General features: G+C 45.2%; 1 protein-coding gene across 2 annotated transcripts in view; it reads right to left on the bottom strand.

Annotated features, from left to right (window-relative positions):
* The window catches only part of PRICKLE4 (prickle planar cell polarity protein 4), a 33,977-nt gene that overhangs the window by 14,832 nt on the left and 6,563 nt on the right, over positions 1-12,582 (bottom strand). For both annotated transcript variants that reach the window (XM_073615928.1, XM_073615929.1), the window contains exons 2-3: positions 2,571-2,713; positions 492-593 (exon numbers count right to left, since the gene is read on the bottom strand). In XM_073615928.1, coding sequence (XP_073472029.1) covers positions 492-593; positions 2,571-2,713 — 245 coding nt within the window. The remainder of the gene's footprint in view (positions 1-491; positions 594-2,570; positions 2,714-12,582) is intronic.

Here is a 12,582-nt window from a genome sequence, read left to right as displayed (position 1 = left end):
GGAAACTAGTGCTAAGTGCCTTTGGTCTCCTAAGGCAGTGGTTCTCAACTTCAGTCCTCAGGTACCCCCAACGGGCCATGTTTTGGGAACCTCCCTTAGATAAACTTAGATAAGCTCTTATCAATGCCATGTCATTGATATAGATATAAATCAGCTGTGCAAAGTAAAGTAACGTGAAAAGTAACGTAAAAAGTAATGTAAAGTAACGTAAAAGTAAAAGCCCGTTAGGGGTACTTGAGGACCGAGGTTGAAAACCACTGCCTTAAAGTGTTCAACTAGGATTTTTATGTTGTGACGATAGTTTTTGGTTTATGGAGTACCAGCAACTTTATATCAGTTTCGGTTTCCACCAAGAAGCTTTTGTACAAATTACAATCCTTTTCATCTAGAGCAATAACATATTTTAGCAGGCCACACATTCAGAATAATTTTATGCTTCTCCTTGACATCTCTTTGTAAAGAGTAATATAAATGCATTTGCAGGATCTTACATCACAGTCTTGAGGCGGAAGCAACTGAAGCAGTGTTTGGATAAGCTTTAATTCTTGGTCTTCATTGTTCGATAAAGTGAAGTGCACATTACTGGGATGAGCCTTTAATACAAGGGAGACATAGCAAGTTGAATGTGAAAAGAATGTAAAAAAACCTATTCAGTAAATACAGAACTTTTCAGAATATATAGAACCACCTGTATCTATTTTATGTCTCCACCAAAGTCACTCAAAAAATTATTTGCTGAAGCCTGTTTGCTCAGAAGCATACTTTTCGCTCTTCATGAATATAGTATATGAAACTTTTCATTTTGTTGAAGGACTTTCTTCCTTCCACTGTATTACTCTAACCCTTTAATGGCTATTTATGTGCCCGACATGTCACCTTTGCATCCTCTTCCCATATAAAGGATCACTTCAACACTATCATAATAATATCATAGTTTAATTCGTTTTTACTACTGCATATGTGCTTCTATCAGGTTAATTAACATTGTTTGTTTCCTGACAGGTGTATGTCTTTTAAAAATATTATTGTTTGCATTGAACTGGAGTTTAGGATCCATTTATATAGTCACATAATATATACTGTGTCTGGTCACACTGGACTGCTAGATACTAACAGTGGATATCCTAAGGTTCTTAACAAGCTGTTGCTTTTAGTCCTTCCAGTGATGTTCTGACTAACTGCATCACTAATAGGTGAATTTGATCTTTTACCTGTATGTGGCCACTATCTATAGATGCTTTTACTTTTTTTACTTTCAGTGGGTTTGACTGGAGATGTAAATGAAAAAAAAAAAAAAGGAAAAGACAGAATTCACTTCAGTTTTTGGATCTGCCTGGAGTTCTGCAGCTAAACTAGGCCCCTTTCACATGGGCCATGTCCGTTACAATCAGCAGGGGAACTGTGAACAGATCCCCTGCTGAATTAGATCCAAACGGTGCAGATGTGACATCTGTGGCCATTCAGTTGTTTCCGACCTGACCTTAAAGTATAATTCAGTTTTTTTATTTGACTTAAATAGTTGGCCCAATTGAACCATTTCCATTACATTACTATGCATGCACTGTGAGCACTGTATCATACTGTTGTAGTATTAGCTACAAAGAGTATGCAGTGCTGTGTTCCAGCAACAGTACAGGTGACTTCCCATCTGCGCCTATTTTTATCAGTGAATACAAGTAATGTCATCCAACTAGGCTTTAAAAGGAGAAGTTCAATTTTTAGAAAAAAGATAATAAATGCACATTTTTTTGCAGGTAAAAGAAATTTGCATTTTTTTTTGGATCCTGTAAAGCAGAGATATGCGATTAGTGGACCTCCAGCTGTTGCAAAACTACAAGTCCCATCATGCCTCTGGCTCTGGGTGTCATGCTTGTGGCTGTCAGGGTCCTGCTATGCCTCATGGGACTTGTAGTTCTGCAACAGCTGGAGGTCCGCTAATTGCATATCCCTGCTGTAAAGCATTGCACCAGCGATCAGCAGATCACTGGTGCCATGCAGGTCTCCAGCAGATCTGTCAGTGTATCTGTGTGTCTGTACATCCTGTATGGGCGAGCAGATCTAATCTGACAGGAAGGGAGAATGAACTACCACAGTGTTCCATAGTGCTGTGATAGTTCATTGAAAACTAGAAGCTGACAGCCGCAAAGGTTGCCGGATAGTTTTCCCATTCACAGGACACTGAATGAGTAATGTGGCCAGTCGGGCGAAGCCCACTTGACCAAGTTTTTTCAAATTGCGTCAGAGCAGGGAATCGGGAAGGTGCGGGGGCCGGTCCATTGGTAACAGGTTACGTTACCCCCTGAATATGGTTACAAAAGGTGAACTTATTCTTTAATGAACCCATGTTTGGCCAATGAGCTGGGGGGGGTGACGCATGTCCGACTACCTCAGATCTTTTACATTTAGGTTCCATAAAACAGAAAAGGGATGCATACTTTTCTTTCCAGACCTAAAATGGACTAGGAGCTAATAAGATGTAAAGAGACACACATCAGTTTACATCCATCTGCCCAAAGAGCTTCCTTTCAGATCTGCCTGAAAAACTGACAGGTGTGGGGTGGGGTGCTTACCTTAATATCGAGGTAGTCTTCCAATGCACAGCCTGAATCACTGTCAGATGAAGAAGAACTATGCTCAGAAGATGAAGTCTCCTGGTCTGGATGTCCTGGTGCCATTTGAGGTGATGCTGAAGAGCATTCACTGAATGGGAGGGCTGCAACAAGCAAAAAAAGACACTGAAGTGACAAATCTTTTCTAATGACCAGCCATATTTCAGTATGAACTGTTCCAATGATATTTGCTAACCCGTTAATCTGTAATACAATCTTAATAACAGTAAACAGAATATTCTCATTTCAGAACTTTCACATACTCCTTACAATGGATCTTCAGAGTACATATTATCCTTCAGATGAAAATGTAGTGCAAAGCAAACCAGTAACATTTTATTTGGTATGCAACACCCTACTTATATTGCTTTTAATTTCAACAGCTTCATTGTTTACAGTTATGCTATGCAGTCCTTGATATAATATTTGCCAAACATGTCATAAAAACAAACAGTAACTGTTAATGTGTCATTGGTTTACTTTGATCTGAAATACCACACCTTTCTCTCCTCCCCCCTCCATTCACCAGCTTTTCCAGCTGGGTGTCCATCACACACTCCCTTCCTGACACAGCATGCCTCACAGATCTTGTCCTGCCAATATGCAAGAGGAAAAACTCTTACAATAGCAGAGCAAAAACCGAGACTGAGCCATAAATCTAAATCATCATAAAATATTTATGATATCTGTGTGTGCCTGCTTATTTGGAATGATCACAGAAACAAAAGTTAAAGTCAAACTCTGGACATAAATCCCCCCCATGCTGGTTAGGTTAAGTTAAATGCCCAAAATACCACTACCACCACTTCATTGCCCAGGTAATAGACACTTTCTATTGGCTGCCCAGTAATTGGGACATCTCAGCATCAACTGAGCAGCAGAATGAGGACATCACAAAGAGGTGACTAGTAAGCAAGGACAAAGACTACAGTGCTGGATCCACCGATCGTCACTTATAGAAGCATCCCAACAAAAAAAAATAGAGGCAAGTATTAAAACAGCTTTACAAGGTAATTGATGAAAAGGAGGTGAGAATAGGAGGGGGAGCTTTGCTCAGAGAGGAGCTTTAAAGCGGCATTCCGGCCGAAATTATACTTTTTAAATAAAAATACCCCTATAATACACAAGCTTAATGTATTCTAGTAAAGTTAGTCTGTAAACTAAGGTCTGTTTTGTTAGTTTATAAACTTGCAGCAGGCTGTGGCCATCTTAAGTGTGGGCATCTGAAGCCAGACTGTATCTCTTCCTGGATCTCATCCTTGCAGATCTCGCACATGCTCAGTGCAGCAGTGTAATAGGTTTCAGGTCAGGTTTCCATAGCAAGGACAGTGTCAGAGGAAGTTGCCGCCCCTTCACAGAAGCATTGCAAACAGGAAATGATACGATGGGCCACGGCCAGGGAGGAGGAAGTGAAAAATGAATACAGCAGATATACAGTAGGTGCTGAGAAAATTTTTTTTTAAATATCCAATTCGTTTACAGTGCACAGTTTAGTGAGGGATGCTGAAGAGTTGTAAAAGTGGGTGGAACTCCACTTTAAGATGGCATTCAATATTCTTAGTAAACCGAACACATTTTGCTACTACTGATTTTTCCAGGGCCATTAATATAAATCATGAGGTCTGTGGCATCAGAGGGCCCTGCCTGCAGTGCCCATGTCACTTCATGCCAACATTGACACTTCACACAGGCTGCCAGAAGTGTCACAGAGACTTCAAGGAGTCCTCACACAGTAATCAAGACTTCAGTAGCAGCTTCATACCTTGAGAGGCAACAACATGACTGATCTGATGGCCAGGAGTTCAGTTACTAATTACACCTGGCCAGTAGCTGTATGAAGTTGGCACCCCATGTTTGTAAAACATGAATAAAAATATACTATTAGTTTGTGCTGATTTGTGCCGCAAAAATGAGCGTTTGTGCCGGTTCGGTTTCTGAGATATTAGATATTCAATTTTATTCACTTTGCACCCCATGTTGCTGAATTTAAAAAAAAAAAAAAAAAAAACACGCCATTCGTTTGTGCTGCAAAAATAAACGCTTGTGCTGCTTTGGTTTCGGAGATATTGTGTGTTATAGTTGCTGAAACCCCACCCACTTTGCAACCCATGTTGTTAAATTTTAAAAACAAACACACCATTCATTTGTGTCGCGTTTGTGCTGGCTTATGCCACAAAAATACACTTTTGTACCGCTTTGGTTTTGGAGCTATTGTGCATTATATGTTGCCAAACCACACTGACTTTACACCTCATTATTAAATCTTACATACAGAACCTATACTCAGCGTGGGTTTCCTTAATGTAATGCTCCTCCCACTGTAATGGGCACTGCACTTCATACTGTACCCTGGAAAAGGCATGACCATTGTAGAACAGATGTTCCATCCTTAGCCAATAACTGCCAGACCAACCCCATACTCCATCCCACCCGTACCATTAAATACCATTAATGGAGACCACACCATACATGGAGTAAAAAATTGTCTCTTTATTAACAAATAAACTTAAATGAACATAAAACCGTAAAAAACATTTATTAAACCAAAAACCCATCAGTCACTAATCACGTTGGTCTTTGCAGGAACCCCAAAGTATCGTATATTCAAGAATGCACTGCGGTACCTTTTACTATACTAGGCCTCCAGCTGACATAGTGGCTCAGAGGTAACCCGATAACCGCAGTGCACCCATTAACCAATTCCAGCTAAACCAAGTTACCTGGAATACACCAGAGGGACCTATACCACCGATGGGTCCTGAATCCTTCCTTATCCGATGTTTCTTCATTCGCCAGCAAAGACCAACCTCCGCCACAGCGCACAAGAGGAAGACCTTACCCTTGAGTGCCCCTCCACACCCTCAAAGCTCTCGGAATACCATCCTGCAACCCCAGGGCCCACAAATCAATTCCCACCACATTGAGGTGTACCCCGTCACCCCAAAAGGTATCTCCAAGTATCCGTTTCCAGTTCCAAATGCCAAATAACCAGGCCCCCATTCCTAACTACAAATCTGCCTACCTCCCTGTTGACCTTCCTGCAGGCCTTATCGAGCTGCTCCACTGACCTAGCCAAATGCCAAATCGTCTGAGCAATGATGTCAGACCACACGACGAGCATATCTGGGAAGGCCATGCGGCGCCGCAGGAAATCAAACTTGACATCACAAATGATGTTCAACATGGACCTCAGTCCTAAATCATTACCGCCAACGTGTAGCACCAGAACATTCGGCAGTCTATCCAGTCATGCAAAGCGATGTACTTCCGACACCATTCTGTTCCACAGCATGCTCGGTACCCCCAACCAGCGGATACAAGGTTCCTGCCTAGAAATGTTGCCTACCATTGGGCATAACGTCTACTCGCCTGGCCCCCCAAAACACATAGGAGTGGCCCAGTATCCAGACAAGGCCCATCACACCACCTTAAAGAGAAGAAACACCACCACAAAGAACACAAATACCACAAATAACACCAAACAAGCACGCAAACACAGGCTTACCAACACAGAACACTCACAAAATGACCTACCCCCCCCAATCAGACAACAGATGAGAATGAACATATAGCTGGAACCTCTTCGATTCCCACCTACCAATACCCTTGGCCGTCTTATCATCCAACCCACACCTGGCGGCTTCCGTGGCCACCCCAATTCGGAATGAGTGCGAGATTAATTCTTTCCCCTCTAAACCTAATGCCCATAAACATTTACTGAAAATGGATATGAATTGAAATCTGGACAAGGGAGACACGTGTGCATGTAACAAAAAGGACCCAGCCAAATCCGGGCGCACTGTGAGAAACTCTGACAGCACCCACCAGACACAAGGGCAAAGCCAGCACAGCAAAAATCTGAACCCTTCTGCCCCTGCCAGCCTGATCCGTTTTGGACCATCGCAACAGCAGGGAGACCCTGTGCTGCCCGCAGATGGCCTCACGATCCAACATACCCCCATGGACCCTCTTGGAAGGGCTGACTAGTTCGCTAATCCGAAAAGGTACAAAAAAAGCCGGAGAGAAGGCTTTTAAACAAAGAGACCTCATACACTGAGGAACACAGGGAAACCGACTGGGCTAAAACATTTTGCAGAATATCAAACGAAACAGGGCGCCTGGAATCCCTGCGCTTCTGAGACCTACAATACCTCTTTAGAGCCTGTCGGACACAAAAATCTTTTGTGAAATCACGACAGCCTTGCAATTTGAAGAAAAATGCTAATCCTGCCAATTTCCGCTCCATGACTGACACCAACACCCCCTAATCAAGGTTCCGTGAAACAAAGTAAAGGACCAGCAACCTCACCTCTGGGCCCTCTTGCTCCACCTCAGCCTGCTGCAGCAAAGACAACCACTCTTGCCATAATTTATTATAGGCTGCCCACATGTCAGGCACTGACCGTCTGATCCATTCGGAGACGACTCCAAGGCAATCCTCCACAGCCATTCGGGACAAGGGACCCTGCGTTGCTCCACTGTCAGTGCCAACTACTGGAACCTGCCCCACTGAAAGCGAGACAATGCGTCAGCTAAGCTGTTCTCAACTCCCGGGAGGTGAACAGCATAAAGAAAAACATTTAACTGTAGACAACGTAACACTAGGTGCTGAAGAAGTCGGACCACGGGTGGCGACGAGGCTGTGACACAGTTGATGACCTGTACCACCCCAAGATACGCACTTTAAGGTCCTTCTTAGGCACGACCCCCAGGGGCAAGATCACCAAATCCGCTAAAGGCTGCGAGGGGAAAGGGCCACCAATGCAGCCCAACGCAAGTTCCTTCCGCAATTTCTCAGAAACCACTGCAGGATGTTGCAAGCCCGAACGCAAGTTCTGGGACACTGGTGGAACAGAGGCCAGGGAACAAGGTATGCGAAAGCCTTCGGAGAAACCCACCCCTAACAACCGAGCAGCCTCCCAATCCGGATATCCATCGAGGAAAGGCCGCATCCTTTCCACCCTCACTAACGTCATTTCTTTTGTTAACACACTCGCCGGCACGCCCCTTCCCCTGCTTGAAGCAGCGGGACAAGGGATGTAAACCTCCGCAGCCAGAGGTTTGCTGGTAATGGCAAGCCCCCCCAAACTTGCAGGAGCCCTCATTATACTACCAGCAGACACCCCTTTTCTTTGCAGCAGGTTGTCCGGGGGTAGATGTGCCACCGGCCCCCCCTGGAAAAAACTGATTAGGGGCCTGCGCCAAGGTCATAAGTCGCACAAACTAATGACCTTGTGGTCCCACCGCAAGGACGGGCGGATAGATCTCTGATGCCGGAACTGCTCGTCGTACCTCAACCATGCAGATTCCCTGTAGACCCTGTAGGCGTCCCTGATGGCGTCAAGATAACAGAAGAGCGCCAAACAGTGTTCCAGATTCTTCTCCCCAACTGCAAAAGCCTGCAGCCAATTAGGGAAAGTCTGCGGGATAAGCCTGTATAGCCGTTTTTCTTCATCCTCCTTTTTGCTCTCCTCTGGCTTGACCCTATCCAGATAAAATTTTTCCAGGGGTAGCAAAGAATATCCCCACATACTCACCCTTCCAAATTTTTTCACAGAATTCCAGCTTCAGGTGCGCACCCAGAGGCCCCTCAAAACAAACGTAAACCTCACATTTTGCAGAGTTGGCCAATCTGACTGAATCCTGTTTGGTAACGGCCTCCGACGACTCAACGCCTTGTCCCTCAACGCCAACTTATGCCCCGCCGCAGATGGGCACTTCCGCCGCAGGGGGATCAACCCTGGACACCGAAGCCAGCCTCGTCGCTTCTGACCCACCCACCGGCGGGATCCACGCTGACGACGGCATGGCTTGGGTACTCGTTTCTGGTTCAAATGGCTGGACCAGCTCCCTCAAACCCAAAAGGAACCCCTGCAACCCCTCATCTGACCTAGATGTGGTGTGACCACAGCCCGCACTAGAAGGTGCAGAAAGCGCAGGCAAATCAGACCTCAGAGCAGCCAACTCCATGCGGGACAGGGCCCTCCCCCTAGACACACATCATCAACAGCAGAAAACACAGACATATTAGAAGTAGTAGACTTACCAGGCTGCCTAGGAAGGATCCCACCAGCCACAGGTCCCAACTCCATCGATGAAGTGCGTCCATGCGACTCCTCCCCCTCTGAAGCGGACAACTTGCCCTCCGATCTCTCACCTATCTCCACGTCTCCTCTCTCCAGCAGCACCCCAGGAGTAGTGGCCCTGGATGCCAAGGATTAGTGCGGCTGCTGGCCCCGTCTGCTTGCACCGTCTCCACCCACCGATCTCTGGGTCACCTTACCGGAGCACCCAGGGCCCTGGTCTCACACCGCTGCTCCTCCGCACCTCTGATATCACCTGGTGCTGGCTGGTCCTGGGAGAGCCACCGGCCACGGAGGTTAAGGGCCTGGGGGCCATAGCAGCACGACTCCCCCGCCGAGGCTCTGCCCCCGCTGATTCATCGTTGGGGGAGGAGCCCACCTGTTCCTGATGCCGGGTGGGCTGGGGAGAGACACAGACACCCCGGAAGCCCCGCCCCCGACGATGAAGGTGATTCCTTCCAGGAGCACCACCCGTGAGCGAAGCCGATCGCTTTGCAGGTAGTCCTGAAGTGGCCCGCATGGGACTCCCAATGTGGCACCAAGCTCTGAGGGAGGAGACCGGAGAGTAGCACTCCAGGGGCCAAAACCTCCGAGCTCGTACGGACTCCTGCCCCAGAGGCTCGACCTCGTAGGACAGATGAGAGCTGCTCCTGCAGCCATTCCGCTCCTCTGGATGCCGCCTCCACCCTGAGCTGGGAAAGCAGCCGGTCCACATCTGCCATCTAGTCCAGCAACCGCAAGGGATCCAAGTTGTTACCCATGCTGTGAGTTCCTCTGGACGCGGGGTTTCAGCAACTATAACGCACAATATCTCCAAAACCAAAGTGGCACAAACCAGCACAAATGCGGCACAAACGAATGGCGTGTTTGTTTTTAAAATTAAGTAACATGGGGTGCAAAGTGGGCGGGGCTTACATTAAATTGAATGTTTAATATCTCAGAAACCAAACCGCCACAAACGCTCATTTTTGCGGCACAAACGAATGGTATGTTTTTATTCGGGTTTTAACATGGGGTGCCAACTTCACACAGCTCTGGTCAGTACCAGAAGAAGTGTCGTAATATTTTGACTTAGGCAAAAAAAAAAAAAAAAAAAAAAAAAGAGGGCTTTAGAAGTTTTTCCTTTTAACCCAATTAATGGCCAGGACCATTGGGATTTCTAATAAACTTGAACCTGGGAATAAGCACACATTGACTAAATATAAGAGGCATGTCTATTCTTAAATCATGATGCTTTATGTATTTCTTCCAGATCTGTGATATAATCCAGTTTGAAACCTTGTCTCTGTGCAGTAGTTTCCTGTAATATAAAGACCAGTCACGGCTTCTCTCTCTTCTTGTGCAGGATGACTGGTTTTGGTAATAAATGTGCAACAATACCAAAGTGCCACCTTAACAAGAGGAAATGTTCCCATATGTGCGACGCACAAGAAGACATTACCAATGCGACCAACACTACAAGAGGACAAGTTGTCAAATCCACCAAAACCACATGGCCACATGTTCTCAGTTGCTATGCCATGCAGCATTTTGCCAGATTTGTAGGCTACCAAGGCCTGCTCTTGGGACCTGCCACACATTTCCCAGAATTATATTCTACCACAATCTTGATCTGCCATAAGCATTATAAAAGGCACAGTATACTACGACAGACTAAAGCCTGAATGTTCTGAAATACTCTAAAAAAAAAAATAAAATAAAAAATGAATTACTGTAAGAAGCACATACCGTTTTTAATTTGCTAAATCCCTTCTAAACAATTGTATCTACTGCTAAATATGCATTAACAGGGCCCCATGAACATATAAAATAATTTGAAGCAACAAGATACAGAATGTCCTTGTGTAAAAATCCTGAGAGAACCACTATGTGTGTTTAAAGTTAAACAGCATAACTATATTATCAACAAACTAAGGTAATAACTAGTAGAAAACACTAAATTATGGCCTTTTTATAATGCTAATATTAGGTATATTGTAAGCCTATTATAATTATGCTTTATATAGTTTTTGTGTATTAATTCTCCATGTCGCATTGGTGTCCTTTGCTTATATACTTTTTGCCAATAGGCGTTCCTCTTTCTCATCTCAGAAAGTTGAGAGGTATGGTAAAGTTAAAGGGGAGGATATTGAAAATAAACCTGGAAGAGAGAGTGTGTCAGTGTATTTGGGGAACAGTGGAGGTTAAAGGTTATTAGCAGGTTTAAACTTATCACTAAGGCCTGGTTCACACATGTGCGGTGCGAATTGAAGCTCTGGTTTCCCTGCAGAGAGAAAAAACAGTTGTTCAGCGTTTCACGTCAGTTTTTGATCAGGATCAGGTCAGGATTGCATCAGGATTTTATCCTGTTCACAACAGAATGTATTTGCGAATCAGATGTGTTCCCATAGAAGATCATGTTCTTGCAATTCGCACCGCAATGCCCAGAAAACGCACACTTTTTTTGGGCAATGCGGAGTGCGAATACAACGCACATATGTGAACCAGCCTCTTTCAAATGAACGCATTTTAAAATGTCATGCAAATAGGATGCGGTATAAACCGCATCCAATTCGCATAGGTGTGAAACAGGCCTAAATAGGAGGGATTATCCCATTATGCTGATGACGGGCTAATGCACATGCGCTGGGCACTATCAGCTGAGGATTAACGCATATATCCTGAAAACTGAAACTGACCATAAACTAGTAGATTTTCAAACAAACGTTTGTAGGAATATTCATATAAACATTTAAAAAAAATTCTTTGTTCATTCAGTGACTGGCTGAAGGACGTTCAAAAGTACTTAAAAATGTTGTTTGCTTCTAACAACGTTTTGGAATGAATGTAATTGCACCAACAAAAACAACATTTACTGTTAGAAATTCACTTGCTTGCCCCTTCAAAATTTTCTCATCACTTTGCTTGCAAAGAATGCCAATTTGACCCCCACTAACAATTAGAATATTGAACAAACATTCTTAAAACAAAATATTTTAAAACAAAAATCTACTAGTGTATGGCCAGCTTAAAGAGGTTGTAAGCCCAAAAAAAAAACCAAAAAAACAAACACAAACCTGCAAGACAAAAAGGCATAATGAGCTAGTATGCATCACATTATGAAGTACTTACCTTAGAACGAAGCCCTGCAGCAGGGCCCGCACACAGGCGGCTAACATCTTCCCCGATGTTTCTTCCAGGCTCCGGTGCTGTGATTGGCCGGAGCCGCGATGACGGCACTCCCACGCATGTGTGCGGGAGCCGCCGGTCACGGCACAGGGTCCTGAAGAAACGGCATGAGTGGCCATTCCTTCAGAGTGCATGCACCAAGGATGTTGGTGTATATAGTAAATATCTCCTAGACGGTGCAAGTTTAGGAGATATTTACAGTACCTACAGGTAAGTCTTATTATAAGCTTACCTGTAGGTACAATTAGACAGGAAAACTTTACTTCCTCTTGCCGCCCGCCGGCTGTTATATGACGGCCAGGCGGGGGCGGCGCGGCTCTCGTTCTGGGAGGGTGTCATATCTTCCCGGCCCACCAGGGGGCGCGCGCCCGCCACGTCACTGGGGACCCGATGTGCGTGCCCGGCGGCCGCGATGTCCCCCGGGCACCCACAATTGCCCGGTAACAGAGCAGGACACACAGATCCAAGTCCTGTCAAGGGAGAGGAGACTGATGGTGTGTTCTCAGTACAGAGGAACACCGATCGGTCTCCTCCTCTTGTGAGTCCCCTCCCCCTACAGTTAGAATCACTCCCTAGGAAACATAATTAACCCCTCGATCACCCCCTAGTGTTAACCCCTTCCCTGCCAGTCACATTTATACAGTAATCAGTGCATTTTTATAGCACAGATCGCTGTAGAAATGTCAATGGTCCCAAAAATGTGTCAAAAGTGTCCGCCGCAA

This window comes from Aquarana catesbeiana, linkage group LG02, assembly GCF_042186555.1.
Source record: "Aquarana catesbeiana isolate 2022-GZ linkage group LG02, ASM4218655v1, whole genome shotgun sequence".
Classification (NCBI taxonomy): Eukaryota; Metazoa; Chordata; class Amphibia; order Anura; family Ranidae; genus Aquarana; species Aquarana catesbeiana.
This window is presented reverse-complemented; position numbering and strand designations above follow the sequence as displayed.